The following is a 19,916-nucleotide window of genomic DNA, read 5'->3' on the forward strand; positions in this document are numbered from 1 at the left end:
CGCCACATTGCAAAAACCTTGCCAGTTCTCTTCCTAACCATCTCGATGAATGCATTAAGCGTAGGGGAATGCCTACGTGCTAGTAGAACGTGATAAGTGCTCATTTTCTGTATTTTCTTCCTATTCCTATTTTTTTTTTTTTTACATTCGCGGCAAGTTGCACCACTTTCATTTGCACGACTGTATTAAAAGTGGTGTTCCTCAGGGCTGTGTCCCATCACCAACTCTCTTCCTTTTATTCATCAATGACCTTCTAAGCTGTACATCAAACCTTATCCATGCATATGCTGATGACTCCACCCTTCACCTTTCCATTTGGTTCCTGCAACGTCCATCTCAGCAGTTACTTCAGCAAAGAAGGGATGAGGCAATGGCACACCTAATGTCTGACTTGGCTTGTATCTCCGACTGGGGTAAAAATAATCTTGTTCTTTTTAATGCATCAGAGACTCAGATTTTACACCTATCAACCCGACAAAATCTTCCACAGGTATACCCACTAATGTTTAATAATATTCAGCTTAATCCTGCATCATCCTTGAATATGCTTGGGGTTTCATTTACTCGGGACTTATCTTGGAAAGATCATATTACATCTCTTGTAAAATCTGCTTCAAAGAGATTAGGTGTGCTAAGCCGACTCCATTCTTTCTTTAGCCCTGCACAATCATTGACTCTATACAGGGGTTTTATCCTCCCCTGTGTGGAGTACAACTCTCATGTGTGGGGAGGCTCCCCACATACAGCTCTTATTAATAGGGTGGAATCAAAGGCTTTTGCGTCTCATTAACTCTCCTCCTCTTACTGACTCCCTTCAACCTTTGTCTCATCGCCGCACTGTTGCATCTTTATCTCTTTTTTATCGCTACTTCAGTGGTCACTGCTACTCTGAACTGTCTGCATGCATTCCTCCACCTCTACGACTGGCACGTAACACCCGTCTAGCAGCAAACTCTCATCCCTTTTCTGTCCAACTTTCTAATGCAAGAGTTAACCGTTACTCCCAATCCTTCATTTATGCAACAGGTCAACTCTGGAACTGTCTCCCTCTGTCTATATTTCCTGCTTCCTATGATCTCCAGTCTCTCAAATGCAGTGTGTCCAGGCAACTCGAAATGATCGGATCTAGAATTTGGATCTCTCTTGTATTTTGTTTTTCTCTTGGAAGGAACAATAATTGTGGGCTCGCGGCCTTTGGTTCCTTCTTCCTCACATTAAAAAAAAAAAAAGTAAAAACCATTGCTAGGTGGAGTATCATATTTCGGGGTAGAGTCAACAGGTAAAGTATTTGGATGCGTTTTTGAGCCTTGGGTTTCCCCCCAATCAAGTCCTAAACCCACTCAAATGAGTCCAAAAAGAAGTTGCTATCCAACCTAAACTCCTAATAGCTTTAAAATAAGCAAAACTGATCCTATCTATCTATCACCTTAATCCCATAAGGTATAAACAGATTGCCTCCATGTTGCCCTGTCACCTGCCATATCACTGCCCTGCTCCCAGGTCACACACCCTTCATTCATATTCTGATCCCAAAAGCAGTTTATAACTCATCCAAACCCAAAAATAAAATCTGAAAATCATTAAAAATAAGTCTGGAAAAAATCAAACTTAGTAAACTTACCTCAAAATGACAGTGTTCACCACCTGTGACTAAAGCACATTAAGTCTAAAAACAGTTTACAAATCAACCTAAGCACAAAATTTAAGACTAAAATATCATCAAAATTAAAAAAAATAATAATAATAATAATTATACTGGGGTTTGGCCATTGTTCAGTGGTGTAGGGTGGTATTTCTACCCCCATCTCTCTGCCGAGTATTGCATGTAGGGGTATCACATCTTGGGGTTTGCCTGTATTAATACTGTACTGTATACTGATAAATGTCATATATTTACCTTATTGTGGCGAACATATTTGCTCAGGCAGTCTGGAATGCATGTTGCTATATCGGACTTCTTCCGATATACAGTACTGTATAGGAATTTAGTTCGGTAGCTCCTTGATTCCAGTAGAAGTGAATTCTGGTCTATTGAAGTCTATTATGTAGAGGTTTTAATATATATATATATATATATATATATATATATATATATATATATATATATATCTGAGCATATGAGGCCTCACAGATAGGTGAACTTGTGGATGCTGATCCCTTGAATGTGGAGATGCTGGTGTAGGAATAGAAAGATTGTTCTTACACTCTATAACTCCTTAATATGGTCACTTCTAAAGTATGCCTTGCATTTCTGGTCACCTACTCTTAGGAAAGACATAGATTGACTTGAAAGAGTTCAGGCTAGAGCTACAAAACTTACTACATCCATCAGGAGACTTGAGTTATCAGGATTGCCTGAGAGCTCTGGGACTGTTTTCATTAGAAACTTGTAGACTACAAGATTAGCTTGTTGAAATGTTTAAAATACTGAATGAGTTTGACAGTCTTGACCATGGAGTGTTGTTTAGTATCAGCTGAAACACAACATGCAATCATGGTGGAAGCTGGAATTTAAAAAATTTAACACCAGCTTATGTGAATATTTTTTCATGTACAAGATCTGCTTCACCCAGAACAGACTCCTCATGTATGTTGTTAATAACACCATAGTAGAGCAATTTAAAAGAAACCTTGATAAGATCATTCCACACTATAATTATTTGTGAATTAGATGTGCATTCCCAAGCTAATTTAAAATATCTCTTCGATATGACCACAAGGTCTTTGAGATACTAGCTTTTCCTTGTAACTTTCTCTCTCTCTCTCTCTCTCTCTCTCTCTCTCTCTCAGCATTTAAGCCTATTTTATAATTGTAGTACTGTACTTAATACTGGAAAGTGTTAAGAATATATGGAGTTGATGGGAAGTTGTTGAATGCTGTGAAGAGTATGTATGATTGTGCTAAGGCTGCAGTGTGTGTGGATGGTGAACTGAGTGAATTTTTCTCTTTGAAGGTTGGGTTGAAACAGGGATGTGTCATGTCTCCATGGTTGTTCAATCTGTACTTGGATGGGGTAATAAAAGAGGTACAAGGTAGGGTAGTGGATGTTGGAGTGACCCTGGTGAGAGAGGGTAGTGTTTGGAAACTCCCTGTACTGTTGTTTGCAGATGATACTGTGTTGTTGAGTGAAGAATAAGGAGAGCTGCAAGGCTTGGTGGATGAGTTTGGGAGAGTGTGTAAGAAACGGAACCTAAAGGTGAATGTAGGGAAGAGTAAAGTGATGGTCTTTGAGAGAGGTGAAGTCAGTGAATGTACAGCGAGGTTGGATGGTGAGCAATTGGAAAATGTGAGTACGTTTAAGTACCTGGGTAGTGTGATGAGTAAGGATGGAGGTTTGGAGGGATAAGTGCTTGAAAGGGTACAGCAGGGAAGAAAGGTTGCTGGTTCCTTGAAAGCAGTGATAAGAAGCAGGGAAGTGAGCATGGAAGTGAAAAAGTTACTACATGACAGTATTGTGATACCAACTCTAACGTATGGAAGTGAAGCTTGGACGTTGCTGGAAGGACACAAATCAAGAGTGAAAGCAGTGGAAATGAGTTATTTAAGAGGAGCCTGTGGAGTCACGTGGAGAGACAGGCTGACAAATGAGGATATAAAGGAGCGTTGTGGTGTGGATGTGGATGTGATAGGAAGCATTAGGAGGAATACACTGAGGTGGTTTGGCCATGTGGAGAGGATGGAGGGTGAAAGACTGACGAAGAGAGTGTATATGAGTGAGGTGGTGGGGGGAAGAGGGAGGGGGAGGCCGAGGATGAGATGGAGGGATGGGGTGGAGAGGTATATGAGAGAGGGGGGTGTGAGTTGGAAGCGGGGCAGTGAAATGGCAGGGGACAGGGCAACGTGGAGGCGATTTGTTTGTGGCCACCCCAAACGGGATTGAGGCGTCTGGCAATAGATAGATAGTACTGTACTCTATGTGGAGTATGATTCTCAGTCCATATTGAGGTAAATTTATTTGGTCACACTGCTTCTGTAGATTTTGGTTTGTTGTGATATTAGCTGGTCCCTTCATCTCTTAGGTGGAAATACAGAAATTGACTAAGACTGTTAGATTTTGAGTTGACTTGGCACACTTTCTTACCCTTTCTTTCTTGTAATCTTTCATCTTGAATTTACCCTGGCCATGATATATGTGTGATGTCTTTGGATTACCCTTAAGTTTATCTTCATTTGATATTGTTGGGGTGATATTTCCCTGTTTTTAAAAATAGCTTTTCATAGTACAGAAAGTAAACACTGGATGTCGTTAGACTCCTTCACTGTAGTGAGGATCTGTCTTGATCCTCTGCAATGTTACATTTGCCTGAAGAAATCTGAATATGATATGACATTCATACAATAGTATAATTTTATTTGAAGCAATACACTGCTCCCTGACTGTTGGCTGATGGTGAACAGTTGGAATTAACTAAGAATTATTCCTTATGTGAATAATAGGTAATAATGGCACTGAAAAATTGCTGTATTTTGTACATACATGTACTGTATGATGTTAACAGTGCATATTACATATTTATTGTGTTAGTGCTTTACAGATGGAAGGCTTTCCTCAGCTGAATAAAATCCTGATAATGTGGCAGCAATCCAGATTAAACCCCAAATATCTCAAGAGTTCTTTATGGGTCAAAAGTTGTAACTCGAATGGGTTGTAGCTTGGGGGTTTCAGATTTAGAAATTTTTAATAAAATTTATAATCAAAACTTTGTAGTCATAGGTTTTTGTATAAGTAATGGAAATCACTTACAGTGCTGGGTGGTAACCATATACAGTAATCAACCATACATGTTCCCTATGTGTCAACAAGTGGGTTAGCGGAGGGTTAGTGCCCCTCTATCCTCCACCCCCTGCAAAACATCTAACTTAAAGAAAAACAACCATCCCTTATGGGATTGTGGTGTCTGGCTGTAGATAGATAGATAGATAGACAAACAAACAGTATTATGACTTAAACAGAGCACCTGTGATTTCTTAAAAAGATATTTAGTATGAGGATATAAAGGAGCGTTGTGGTGTGGATGTGGATGTGATAGGAAGCGTTATGAGGAACACACTGAGGTGGTTTGGCCATGTGGAGAGGATGGAGGGTGAAAGACTGACGAAGAGAGTGTGAGTGAGGTGGAGGGGGGAAGAGGGAGGGGGAGGCCGAGGATGAGATGGAGGGATGGGGTGGAGAGGTATATGAGAGAGGGGGGTGTGAGTTGGGAGCAGGGCAGTGAAATGGCGGGGGACAGGGCGACTTGGAGGCGATTTGTTTGTGGCCACCCCAAACGGGATTGAGGCGTCTGGCAATAGATAGATAGATAGATTTTACATCATATTTGTGCTGAAAGGAAATAAAATACAGCAATTAAAAAAAAAAAAAGTCATATTGAATTTTATATCTCAGAATTACAGTTTAGCCCCTTCATTCCAATGACATAATTTTCATTTTAATTTTGCTCTCTCCCAACAATTTTATTTACCTAGGATAAACTTTTTGATCTGGAGCAGTTAGATACAATTTTGCCTCCATTAATCTTTCCACTACAAGATGTGTCCCATAACTTAAGGTGCATGAAATTGTCTGAAGGTACCAAGAATAACATGAAAAATATGTCCATGGTTTCAAGGGATAAACAGTATGTGACTGAGAGTGTATTTTTGACAAGTACTTGAAGGTGCTTTGCTCACCTTTTCACAGAGTGTCAGTATACTTCTTGCACAATTTTTTTTTTTTTTTTTTTTTTTTTTTTTTTTTTTTTAATAATAATCAGGCAAGAATATGAGCAGAGAGGAAGGACTGTTTTTACCAGATATTGGTAATTTTACTCTGCTGTATTTTTTTAGTCCATGTTGCACATATAAGAAAAGTGTCCTAAAAAACAGATGCTCCATGACTAGATTAATTGAAGGAAGGCCTGACATATTTAATCAAGAGTGATAGTATAACACTGAAGCTGATGGGTATGTTATATTAAGTATCATCAAGGCTTTTATTTAATAATTGATTTATTTATTTTTACTTTTTTTTTTTTTTTTTTTTTTTTTTTTTTTTTTTGAGTGTCAAAGTCAGGGTGATGCTCAGATACCAAACTTTTTAACGGAAAATATCATAAATGGAAAGACCAAAATTTTACTCACAGAAAAATTGTAGTAAACTCTTTGCAAAGGAAGAAATTTTATTTAGTATTTTTTAATACAGAAAAGGCATATCACACAGTAACAAGACAGTTACTGTGGAACATGTTTAGAATGTAAGGAATAGACTGTTGACAGTGCTACAAACTGCATATGATGGAACAAAAGTTGCAGTAAGAGTGGATGGATTGTTAGGCTCTACAGTACAATACATTTATACAGGAGTATGTTTGAAGTATAGGTAAGTGGTGTCTCTTTGACTGTTCATTGTATCAAGTGATTGAGCAGTTAGGGAAATGAAAGTGAGGGTGAAGCGAAGAGATTAGCCTGAAATTTCAAGAAGTTAGGATTAATTATTCCCTTTTGTATGGGTGTTGCTGCACTGCTTACTGATACTGAAGGGGAACTACAAATTAATGAAAAAATTTATGTGTTGCATAATGCATTAGTACTTGAGAAAGAGCAAAGTCATAGTGGACACTGGTAGGTGTTGTATAGGCAGGTGTTGTTCTTGAAGGTTGAATGGTGCTGTGAAATTATTTAGGTATGTGAATAGAGGTGGGGAGAGGATCCAGCTAGTTAGAATTATTATAGAGATTATGAAAGCTGTAATGAGGGATTGATTTGTTAACATCAAAATAAAGAGATACCTGCATGACTAGTTTGTGTAAGTGTTTATTCAGGGAAGGATATATTGGACTGTATTGAAGGATCAGGAATTATAAAGTCAGTAGAGGTTCAGAATAATTTATAATGTCAGTAGAGATAAGTTACTTGAGGAGTGTATGTGATCTTCTAAGAGAGATTGGTGAACAAATTATGGTAATAGGTGTATAAATGGAGCAGAATAAAGGTGGATGTGGTAGATGATGTCAAGAGAATAAATGAGGTCAATTTAATTATATGAAATACTCAGGGTGTAAAAGATCAACTAGGAGGGAAAGACCAAGAAAGAAGCAGAAACATGGAGTGAACGAGAACTTGAGGATGCATTGATGTTTGGTAACCACGAGATGAAATCTTTATTTTGTCATGACCAAACTGGATAAACTCGGGGGTTGTAGATTGGCCAGTGGATAAAAATGAAAACCATGAAGTATGTTTGCAGTGTTGGCCTTTGACTGTGTGACAAGATAAGAAATCTGTGACCCAAGGAATCCATGACCCTCCCTCTGCATGACTGTCTGTGTTGGGTGTGCAGATGGTCCCAGTAAAGAACTTCAAACATATCTAATGGAATGTATATTATTGTCTGTGACTTTCTTTATGTCACATTTAACTCACTATTTATACAGGAAGTCCTGAAGATATGTTAATCACTATATAGAACTGAAGCATGGTATTTTTATTAATATTTATTTTTTTAATTTTATAATTTATTTATTTTTTATGTGATCCAGTTCAAACTGCATACCCATTGATCATAACCTCTTTACTGTGTTCTTCACAAGCCTTGGTAATATGAATATTCATAAAGCATTAAAACTGTTTTACTGTAGTTTTAAAGAGGAGTCTCTCATGGAGCATAGTTTCTTTAAAGCCTGAATGAAGTTGACATTATTTGATTTGGAAACTGCTGTTATCTCAAAGCCCGGAGCTTTATCCATACTATATTTAACAAGTCCTGTCATGCTTCCATCTGGTGGTGAAAAACATTTGTCACTGAATCTCTGTTCCTTTGTTAATACTTCTGTCTATCCTCTCAGTCAGTGTTTCTCCCAGTAGCAAGGCAGTTTATGAGTAGCCTGCACTGATCTACTCTAAATAATCAGTGGATGATCGTGGTAGAGTGAATGTTTTAATCTTGTAATGTACCTGATTTTACGTATTCGAAATATGAGCTGTTGCTATTAAAATTAATTCTGTGATTAGTACTGTTGCCACTGATTTTTTTTTTTTTTTTTTTTTCCTTTTTTTTATTCCCATACATTATTCACATGATGAATCTAATTACTTACCTCGCAGTTTTTTCCCTGATTGTTCCTGCTATTGTAGTTTGTAGGTATCATAAGCCATCACTTGATATGCTTTGCCATGACAGTGGCAGAGCTCAACTAGAAGTGAATTATGTTCTTTTTTAAGTAATGGTCATTGACTCCCTGTTGTGTATTCAGACTAAGCAAATGGATAGAAATTAGTTTTTGTAGTTTTGCCAGCTAACCCATGATTATTTACTCTAGATCAGTATGTGCTCCTTATGGTATCTCCAAACGATATACTGCATATGATTTCATTGTTCTTAGACTCAAAAGTACTTTGTTATGTACCTTCACTTTAAAGTAACTTGCCACAAAGAGAACTTCACTCCTTAAAGAGATACGAAGAGCCTGCTGGTTAAGAAGTCCCAATGTTTTAACTACATTTCATGCCACCCTGTCCCCTTGCATTTCCTTACACGCCTAACCAAATGCTGATGATTGGTTGGTACTTAGCAATTATGCAAACGACTGGTGGAAACACTGGTGAGTCTTCCACCTTTACTCCTTATTTTTATTTATTTTTATTATTTATTATTATTATTTTTTTTTACAATGTCAACTTCTCCAGCTCCTGCCTTGATTGTTTATGCGTGTGTTGACTTGTGTTCTGACTTGTGTCCTGCTCGCTGGCATGTTATCAGTAGCGTCTTGAACAATGCTGGTGGCTATTGGACTCTGTCCCGTTGCCTCGTCTGTCATATATTCATATACAGTATTGCTCTACCTTTTGAAAGTAATGTTGACTAGCCTGTATTACCTTAAGACAAATTATCTTGTCCCGGTAGAATAGCTGCATCTTGCATGACAGATGTACTTTACAGTGAAGTTCCCTGTGTACTGACATACTTTAATTTTGTTTAATGTGATCCTTAGTCCCATGAATATAGGTTATTGTTAAATGGGATTGTAGTTACTGCAAGTGGGGAAGTGTGTGAAATATAAACTCAATATTTAATTTTAGATTCCCCTTGTTTCTCAGTTTAATGTTGAATTATTCTGATGTCACAAGTATGTCAGCATCTGATCATCTTTAATCCCTGTAGATTTTGATCTTAACACCATATAAATTTTATGTCACCATCCATGTAGTAATTTTTCCTTTTCTCATTGATACCTCTTGATAGTGATATATATATATATATATATATATATATATATATATATATATATATATATATATATATATACTGTATATATATATTATATATATACTATGTTTGTAGATAGATAGATTGATAGATAGATAGACAGATAGATATTTACTGTATACAGTGATCCCTTGGTTATTGTGCATAATTGGCACCATGCCTAGTGCTTGATAACGAAATTGCGTGATTAATGAATGCACGAAACCTGTGTAATTATTGTACTTGGTATTGGGCAGCTCACTTGTAAACCCAAAATTTCACACTTGCAACAGTTTAGACTCACAAAGTACATCCACTTTGTTTTGGTATCAGAAACCCATCGGCATGGTTAACAGAAAATGATGAAAAGGTCACCATAAAGATTAAACACGTATCATATACTGTAGAGACCTGAGATGGGCTTGAGGTAAGGGGTTCTGAAGCTGGAGGGGGTTAGAGGTCTGCACTGCCTGGGATAAACTCCCTGAGCAGGGCCTTATCTTTGTCAAAAAATACCTCAAAGCCATCAGAAGCCACAGATTTTGCATCATCGTTGTTAGTAGAAACCAGTTCAGGTGTATGCTAATAAAGTTTTTTTTTTAGCCAAAAAAATGCATGATAATGGCAGGAGTGAAGATTTTTATGTTGCAACTATAATGGAAAATGCAATAACCAAGTGTACAATACTCAGGGGATCACCATATACAGTGTGGTGTTGTGTGGCTGTGAGTGGATGTTAATAGTTTTATGTATAATATACAGCCCCCTGGTGATGTTCTTACAAGACAGGTATACTGTTTAGCCGTTGAGAGTGTGTCGTGCCTGGATGTGTCCCAGCAGTCGGTGTCTAGTGCCTCCTCTGTTCTGATCATGTCATGCCGTCAATCAGTATACCATAATCTTTCTGTATAGGATTCTCTCTCCAGCTTGCCAGTTTGCACTTCCTCTTTTTCCATGCTTACATTCCCTGTGAATGAAACTTTTATCTCAACTCATAATGAATATACTGAATAAAATACTTTATGTACAGTATCTTTTCTTGAAAGATGATACAGATGTTAAATTACAGTGTAAGAAATCATGTGTTTGTCTTTTATCACTGTAATGTCCTGATTTATCCAGTAGGTGCCAACATAGACATCACACTTTATTTTGTTCATTGCTATACCTTTATTTATATCCATACAATTTATTTTAGGCTTTCTTTTATATAAGGTTTGCATTTATGAAGGAATATGTTTACTTTATTTTCATTAAACATAATTTTTTATTAAATAACTTCAAATAACAATAATATGGTAGGTATAGTTTTGTTCATCCATAAATGAGTGCAGACACAGTTGTGGAGTGCATTTTATCTGGTAAAAGTACAAAAAGAAATCTTTTAATTTTGATAATATTATTAGCATATTTGATAAATTTATGTGTACAAGAAAGAAACAGTGTTATGTCCACCACTAAAGCAATTAATATGCATGAAGTCAGTAGCTCAAAAGTCAGAGAATAAGAATGCTTTAGGTTTCTTTCTGCTATAACTACAAATTATGAAGTGAGTCTCAGAAGGAACAGATTTGCCTGCATATGGTTGTTAGAACCAGCATGTGTGATATATAAGTACCCACAGTATAATGCTCGTATGTTTTGTTATTGCAAGGATCACCTCAGCTAGAGTAGATGGTCTGCAGGAATGCTCCAGCTTGCAGTAACATTATTCAGGGTTTGCACAGTGATTAGACTGATCATCTTAAATGTTAACTTTGATGCAATGAAGAGGCTAGGTTAAATTTAGGGTACTAATAAGAGTTTGGAAGTCTTAAAACCTCCTAACGTAACACCAGAATTAAATATTTCTGAAGTGCAGTTATGTTGTAAGAAGTTATTACTTCCCTTTTCTACATAGTACCCTCTCCAGCTCACCTCATTTGCCTAACCTTAAATCATTTTATTTCTCATACCTCAAATATTTTTATCTTATTTCCTTGAAGATCTGTAGTTTTAAGGTGTTGATAGTATTGTAGCACCAGAGTTTATGCAGTACTATGTTGTCATTAGAATTCTTAGCATCGTGCCGCTTACTTGTCTGTAGTGTTAAGACCTCTCAACTTAATGCTTATGTACAATGTTTAATTAGTTTAGTATGTGTTATGGTTACGTAATGTTTATATCTAAACCTTTGTACAATAATGATCTGTAATAGCCTAGATCTAGAAAGATGGCAAGAACACAATATCCTTTTATATTCATTTCATATTCCTGCATAATCATTCTTGGCTGGTGCTGATTTGTGCATCTGGTCCTTTACAGAGCAACTTTGTTCGGCACAACACCCCACACCCACGAGATCTCAAGGCCCGTGCAGAAAAGCTGTTTGGGAAAAGTAATAAGGGTAGCGATGGTCCCCTCCTCACTGCTGGTGAGCTGACGGTGAGTCAGATCAGTCTTAGGTTATGAATTTTGCTAATGGAAATGCATGTATATGTATAGCTGGGTACAGTATATTTTAAATGAGATCACAGCTATGGGTACCCAGCATTGATGAAGGGATAGTTATGGTACCAATAAAGCCAGTGGTATGTGTATTCATCCATCTGTCATCCAGTCATTTAGTGCCCCATCAGGAGGATAGGAGCCCAGGGCTAGACCGTTTAGACCACACAGTTAAGGCAGGAGTGACCAGTAATACAGTACAGTATATCCAAGAGTGGCATTATGTGAGCAGGAAGCCCCAACAACCATTTGAATTTATATCCTAATGATGATTACCTGGTTGGAGTACTGTGTTTACCCCTAAATTTATGGAGCCTATGGTAATGATGAGGTCACAATAGTAATATGGAGTAGATAGTTGATTTGAATGATGTCGCTTGGTAAATTTCACTTTCTTGAATTGAAAAGTATGATAAGATTTAATTTTAATTATAAGAATTTGTCTGTGATTATAGTATTTTGAAATATATAATCATGTAGAAATAATAAGTAAGCAGCAATTGTGAGGGAGCACAGATACGAGTAGTAAAATTCAAGCAAAAAAAGTCTAGTCATTTAATCCCACCGTCTTTGTTCTGAAGTGTAGGTTAGGATCACAACACCTTGAAGGGGGAGCTATGGGATATGATGTGTAGTTAAGAGGACATATCACTGTGAAATGTATTCTCTCCTCTCCCCCCCCCCCCTCTCTCTCTCTCCATTTTTTTTTTTTTTTTTTTTTTTTTTTTAAATAAAGAAGTAGGGTAAGGTTGATATTTATGTTTATCCAGGTTTAGGGTGCTCTTGTCATTTATATGTATGTAGGTTTAGGATAGAGAGGGTAGTAATGTTTATATGTAGCCCCTGCAGGGTTAGTTGGATAAAGGTGGTGATGTTATGTTTATGCAGAGTTTGGTTGATGGTTGTTGATGTATGTATGCAGGTTTATGTGGATGCAAGTGATGTTTATATGTATACAGGGTTAGGATGATGAAGGGGATGTATGCAGTGAGCCCTTATTTTGTTTGAAGTTGTAAGGGTTAGGTCCCATGTAAATAAATTCTGTATAAATGATCCAACTAGATAATACACTGTTAAGTGGTTAATGTGGGGGAAGACCTCCAGAAATTTTTAACAAGTCACCAGTATGTCCTTATTGAGAGTTGTACCTCAATCAGACACATGCACAGACACATCCTGATCATCATTAGTTATATTAAATATTGATTGTATAGTTGAATGTTATATTTAGACACCGTTTAGTGCTGTAAAAATCTCACCAAGTTTAAGCTCTCCAAATTTAAATAGTCTTCTTAATGGAGAAAAATATGTTGATGCTAAGAGTTGTTGGTGATGACACCACAAACAGGGAAGGTACAGACTTTTTTCTGTTTAATTTTCTCATCTTAAACCTTCCTTTGAACATGAAAACAATCTAAGCAAAATCATAACACCATTTCCACTACCTCCTTTCCAATTCAGTACTGTATATTACCAGATATATGATTGATTACCATAATGACTTTCAGTTGGATTATTATCTGCAAGGATCAAGTGGTATGTTGTGACATAGTTAAAAAATATAAATGTTAAAGCTGAAATGAGTCGATCAGCAGGAGCAGTTAAAAAATATAAATGTTAAAGCTGAAATGAGTCGATCAGCAGGAGCAGACAAGCACCTCCCAGCTACAGCTTTGGTCATTGTCTGATCACTGATGTGTGTGGGCATTCCTGGCAATTTTTAGTTATGCCATATCATCTTTAATTTTGGCTCTAGTTGCCAAGCATAATAATTCTCAGTGAAACATGGGCTAAGTTATTCACTTAGTTTTTATTATTCATACCTTCTAGAAAGCAGTCATTATCCACTAGGTTAGGATCATTCGTCCTGGTTTGTGTCTGATAGCACATAAATACATTTTGTCATAAAAGAATGCGCAGAGCAGGTACTTGCACAGCTGTTCAGTCAATGTTTTTATTGCTCATTTTCAGTGTTATATTACCTGTAAATGATGTACTGTAATTTGTGATAGACTACATTGCAAGCCGGGGGCTAGATCGGCACTGAGTCTTGATTTCTAACAGAAATGATATTCAGACTGCACATAGCTGATAATTGCACAACTATCCACTCAGTGTCTTTATTTCACTTGTTTTATAATGTTATTGTATACAGTCACAACTCGTTATTCGATAGTTTGGTATGCGATAAGTTGATAGAACAGTGAAGTAAAAGTTATACGTATTTTCTGGATGACGTTCATGAAATGTGCTGGTACGATGGCCATGTACGTCATTCCTGTGCTTACATACAGTGCTCGTCAGAAGTATGGAGCGCCCTGCGTCCCTCTTGAGAAACAAACCTTTCAACATTGAAAAAACATATAAATAATGCATTTTATTTACCTTTAGTGCTTCGTAGGGTAGCCTTTACGTTTCTTCACGGACCTGAGACGTCTTGGAAGTGAAAGGGCGAGGCTCCTGAGGTGCTGGAGCGGTATTTTGTCCCAGGAGTCACGAATGGCGGCTTCCAGCTTAGGCAGAGAGCTCACGTCCTTCCCTTGGAGACTCTTCTTTACAAGGTACCAGAGGTTTTCAATCGGGTTGAGGTCTGGGCTATTTCCTGGCCAGTCTGTCATGAATGATACCTCGCAGTCACGAAGCCAATTGGTGACCGATTTGGCCTTGTGAGCAGGTGCACCGTCCTGCTGAAACACTCGTGCACCTGTTAGCTCGAAGGAGTCTGGTAAATGATCACACAGAAGCTCCAGGTAAACATCCTGATTCACTCTGAGGTTCTTGGGAAGTACAACAAGCTTCCCCAAACCCTTCCCTGAAAAACAACCCCATACTATGAGTGAATCAGGATGTTTAACTGTGCTTTCTACATACCGTGGGTCAAGTGGGTCACTACCTTTGCATGCTCCTCTGTTACAGGTAACACTAAACGTTGCCTCATCAGACCACAACACTGACAACCATTGCTCCTCACCCCAATTTAGATATTTATTAGCAAAGGCAAGCCTACGAATTCTGTGGCTGCTAGAGAGAAGAGGCTTTTTCACAGGCCTGTGACTTGTGTAACCAAGCTCATGCACCCTACGAGACACTGTTCTCACTGACACCTCACCAAACACTTCTGGGTTGCTCTCCTTAATTTTCCTTGCACTCACACGAGGATTAAACTCCACTGCACGTTTTAAAACATTAACAGACCTTGGGGAAGTTTTCCTAGGCCTACCAGACCTCGGTTTCTTTGTGGGAACTTCACCACTGTTTTCCTCCCGAAACCGCGCGCACCAACGACGCACTGTCGATCGTGCCACACCAACCAATTCACTAATTTCCTTTGTCTGGTGGCCTGCCTCCTTTAGGGCAATGATCTGGGATATGATTTCACTCGATAGTTCACGGGTAGGTGCCATAACAAAGTTTTGAAGGCCAAAACACTGCGGGACACTCGGTAAAAAATGGCGCAATTTGAGAGGGACACTCGGCGGAGTTCCTCTCTCTCAGGCAGCCCGTGGGCGACTGAGGCGGGAACCAACCAGCGCGTCAGAAGGCCCCAGGCTACCGTGACGTCATGCTCGGAGCTCAAACTTGTGGCTCAATTCTTACCCCCAGAAATGGGTGATTCTTTTTTGGCCATAAGTATTGCGCGCCCGGCGGACAACGCTGAATACTTCTGACGAGCACTGTATGTGCAAGCCAACAGTCAGAAGTTTTAATGAAGATGGCTGCACAGTGTTTACTTTTTTTTTTTTTTTTTTTTTTTTTTTTTTTTTTTTTATGTGTCTGACTCTGGGCATAGGCTTCACAGCCTGCTATCAAGGCCCAGCAGTCCTCCTACGTACCATGCACATCCACATGTTACCACTTCGGCACTAACTCCCACCGTCCATATTGAATACATGCTAGGGCTGTCTCACAGGACTGGTGTATTGGTATTAGCAGGGGTATTTTTATGACATGTCGGCTGGTCTTCTGTTAGATCAGTAAAGCCTGATGTAATGAAATTCAAATCCTTAAACCGTTCCCTGCCCCAGCGGGGATTTGAACCTGGGTCTATTAGGACTGCAGGCCACCTCTCTACCGATTGAGCCACCGCCTCCCTTGTTTTCTATTTCATACATGCAGGCTATTGAAGCATCAGTGCCATCACCAAATAGCAGTTTAGATGTGCAGTGTGTGATACTGTATTAAGGAGTGATAACTTTTTTGTGTGAAATATTGAAACTTATGACTTGGAAATCATGTCTGGCAAGGATGCTACCCCAGGTGGAAAGCATGGTGTAACTGAAGGTGCTGAGGGCAAGCCTAAATTTTTTTTTAAATTTTAGGTTATGTGGCCTGTGACCCCCAACGTATCTCCAATGAACCCATGTTGAATCGACATCGATGTACGGTAAATCAGTATGCAGTTGGTTTTCACTTGACATAACTCTGTCACATACTGAGTCGTGACTATATACAGTAATCCCTTGATTATCCGATGTAATAGAGCCAAAGGCATGTCCGGGTAAAGGCTCTATCCGGCTATTGGAATTCTTCCCTGGTCCCCCTTTGTACATAACCTAACTTTGAAAGCTAGTGTAAAAGGCCACTACAGCACATCGTGCAACACTCGTTCCTGTTGTTTAACATTACTCTGTCTAGTCAAGCAGCCCTATAAACCACAGCCAAGCAGTTACCATGGTCAAATAGACCCATCAACCACAGACAAGCAATCACCACTGGGTAAACTACCCGGCTAGACAGGGTGGCGCCACAAGGCTGTTCTCACTTGGCCAGGTGGAAATGTTCATGCAACCATAATTTCCACCCAGACGTAAGCATTTGGTCTGGATATTATGAAAAATGTACGAGTAATGGTTTCAAACAGTCAGGTCACAGCATCTGGGTAATGGATTATTCGGGTAATGGCTGTCCAGGTAATTGAGCGATTACTGTAACGTGCAAAATGCGCTGCTGCTCTTCACGCGTTGTACTGGTGGAGCTAAATTGGGACTGACTGCCAACATCTTTGACCCATGTGAGACTGCTCCTTTGACCACCTGAATAACTGACATACTAGGTGCATTTACTATATTTCCAGCCCAATATGTGCACCAGCATCTAATATACACCCCTGATTTGGCAAGTGATAGAGGAAAAAAAAATTAATGTACTAGATTATTAATATTTAGCATCCACCAGTTTGAAGGAAAATAATTTTGCATTGAATTTTTAAAAAGTGGAAATACATTAATATACAAATCTTTCACTGCTGCCTTGCATTCAGTGGTAGGTGATAATTTGATTTTTTTTTACAGTCTACTGATGCAGTTAGTGTGGTGTAATCAATCCACTGCAAGGAGGTAAATTGAGAAGGATAAATGAAAAATATTAGGGATACAAAGTAATGGACCTGATGGTAGAGAATGTGCTAACTCAGCGTGTCACAGAAAATACAAGAATTAGAGTAGACGATGAACCATTGATGTTGGATTTGATATTTACAAAAGATCCCCAAGATGTGTTTAATTTAAGGTACCAGTGTCCTCTGGGGAAAACTAATCATTTGGTCACTGAAATGCTGGTGTTGATGAGAGATATGGGAGTGCAATAAGAAACACATAAATGGGATGGATGAAACTATGGAAAAGCAGATTTTTACTCTCCAAGACATTATTTTGGTGATGCAGATTGAAGCAAAATGACAGTGATGGAAAATATCCATGAGTTATATGAAATTATGATGAATATATATGAAGAGGGTATCAGTAAACATGTATAAAAATTTGGTATCAAAATGGAAAGCAAAAAGGAATAGTTTAATCATAGATGTAGGAAGGCATAGGAAAAAAGAAGTACAACCTGGAATAGGTTACACAAAAGACATTGTGAGAGAGCGCACATGAGTCGAAGCCATGACATCAACATCTCTTGACTGTCTTATCATGGCATGATTATTTTGAATGTCGAAAGTGGCAAATGGGGGTTCATCGCCGCAATTTTTCCACGTAAACCCCAGAATGGCCGGCATAAAAGGCAGCAGGGTAGAAATTGGAGTGCTGTGTAAAGGGTGGTTAACATTATTGATTCCTTTGTAAAAGACAGGCCCACTGTATATGGATGCAATGTTAGGTAGATGCAGGTGACAATATGAATAGTTTGCATGTTGAAGGTGATTATGTTAATGTTTATAATTATATTTCTGCAGGAAAAGGGTGACACCTTCCGACCAAATAGAGTGTCTCCCACCTCCACGGCAGCAACAGGCATCCGGCAGGAGGTGGCAGCTGAAGTAGAGCATCAAACTCCCACACAACAGGTCAGCTGTGCAATTGTCCGCAAGTGTGACTGGGACTGTACTCTAAATAGCAAAGCAGACATTATAGCACCTCTCCCTTAGTGATTTATGAAGCATGTTATTCTTTAACATTCTCTTGTATATACAGTACTATTTACATTGTTATAATGTCAGTATAGTTTGCATCATTAAAATAAAAAAAGATATTGAGGTGTAATATGAAGAATATGTTACAAAAGAAGAGGTGTTACAAAATCTCTAAAACCACTTAGAGTATGACCCTGGTTTTTTTATTATGTGTGGATAAAATGGATAGTAGGACTTTCACAAGGAAGCGTGTAAGTTCATTGTTTTTCTAATGTTTTGGACTTCACAGTGCACATCCTTATAGAATATGAAGATGGACTTTGCATAGTATGAATAAAACCAAAGCATATCAGATGACATCACTCTTCCTCTTTAGGAGTCCCCATATTGAGGTTTGCCACTGCACACATGATTTTCTATGGACTGGGAGAGATACGGATGCCAAAACCAGTTTTTCTTAAATTTTTGTAAATTTCTTAATTTGACCAGGTAGAGAATTGAACATAAAACCAAGGTATTTCATATGGATTTTTGGTGTGATTTGTTCAAATTTTTGTTTCAGTTGCAGATAACATATTTTTAAAAGGGAACTCTTAAGAAATGAGTTGTATTTTAAACTAATGTGGTTGGCCAGAAGGAGAGAGAGAGAGAGAGAGAAAGAGAAAGAAGGGGGGGGACCTAGCCCAACCAAACTTAGCCGTAGCAAAGTAAGCATCTCCAATAGGGGGTGGTTGGCCGATTTACCATGCATATATTCTTATTCCAAAATAGTTAGTCGATGGATGGCTAACATTGACCCTGGGAGTTATTACCATGAGAGCAAAAAATGGCTACAAGCTTGGTAATTAGCCACGTAATCATCAGTCTAAGGCAGGAAGAATTCAGCCACAAGTGAATGGAACATTCAGGCTGAGACTTACATAGTGTTGCAAACCTTATTACATTTTAAAGCTGCCAGCACAGAGGGCCAAATGCAGCTAACATGTTGGCCATTTTAGTGACCTGCTAACCATAATGACCAGCAGTCGGTAAAATTTGGCCTGTGAGGAGAAATGGATAACAAATTTGGCTCATGGTTTGCATCTGCACTTAGTACTCGGATGGTTTAATATCAGTTTTGTAACTGTGAATAAAATATTCTATTACAGCATGATACAATAATAATTAAAAGTCTGTCTATCTATCTCTTATCTATTGCCAGATGCCTCAATCCCATTCGGGGTGGCCATAAACAAATCGCCTCCACGTCGCCCTGTCCCTCGCCATTTCACTGCCATGCTCCCAACTCACACCCCTCTCTCTCATATACCTCTCCACCCCATCCCTCCATCTCCTCCTTGGCCTCCACCTCCCTCTCTCCCCCTCCACCTCACTCACATAGTATTGTTGAAATAAAGTTTGACTCCTGTACTGTACTTCTTAACCATTTAATTTTTTTATGGTATTGTAAAATAAGTTTTCAGACTCATAAATGACCAACTGTGGACATATCTAAACACTCTTCACTGTGGCCAAGTTCATCATCATCTGCATGTCATAAATTCATTATTCAGATGTTAGATGTACAACTTCAATTTTCAGAGCAAAACAGTCTGTTATAGCTTTTCTCACTGCAGTATCCATGTTAACTCTGTCTGTCTTTATTGTTGTTAGGCAGCATGTGAAACACCACACCACTCACCAGTGTGATGATCACTTCCCTTTACTAGTTGTTTCAACTTGCAAAAATGGCTAACATGTTAGTAAAAACATCCATTGGGACACCAGCTTTAGATTTCTTTTTTCCTAACAGCTTCCAGCAACTGTAAGGAAGTAATTAGTTGATTTTGGTACGTGGTTCTAGTGTC

The 19,916-nt window shown here is 38.5% G+C and overlaps 1 protein-coding gene across 8 annotated transcripts in view; it reads left to right on the plus strand.

Annotated features, from left to right (window-relative positions):
- LOC145399810 (protein lap4-like) overlaps positions 1 to 19,916 on the plus strand; it is a 1,200,472-nt gene that overhangs the window by 450,251 nt on the left and 730,305 nt on the right. For all 8 annotated transcript variants that reach the window (XM_080272363.1, XM_080272366.1, XM_080272368.1 and 5 more), the window contains exons 12-13: positions 11,529 to 11,648; positions 17,893 to 18,003. In XM_080272363.1, the coding sequence (XP_080128489.1) occupies positions 11,529 to 11,648; positions 17,893 to 18,003 (231 nt within the window). The remainder of the gene's footprint in view (positions 1 to 11,528; positions 11,649 to 17,892; positions 18,004 to 19,916) is intronic.

Source organism: Coenobita brevimanus, chromosome 50 (assembly GCF_032717465.1).
Source record: "Coenobita brevimanus isolate Jiangsu-jjx chromosome 50, ASM3271746v2, whole genome shotgun sequence".
Lineage (NCBI taxonomy): Eukaryota > Metazoa > Arthropoda > Malacostraca > Decapoda > Coenobitidae > Coenobita > Coenobita brevimanus.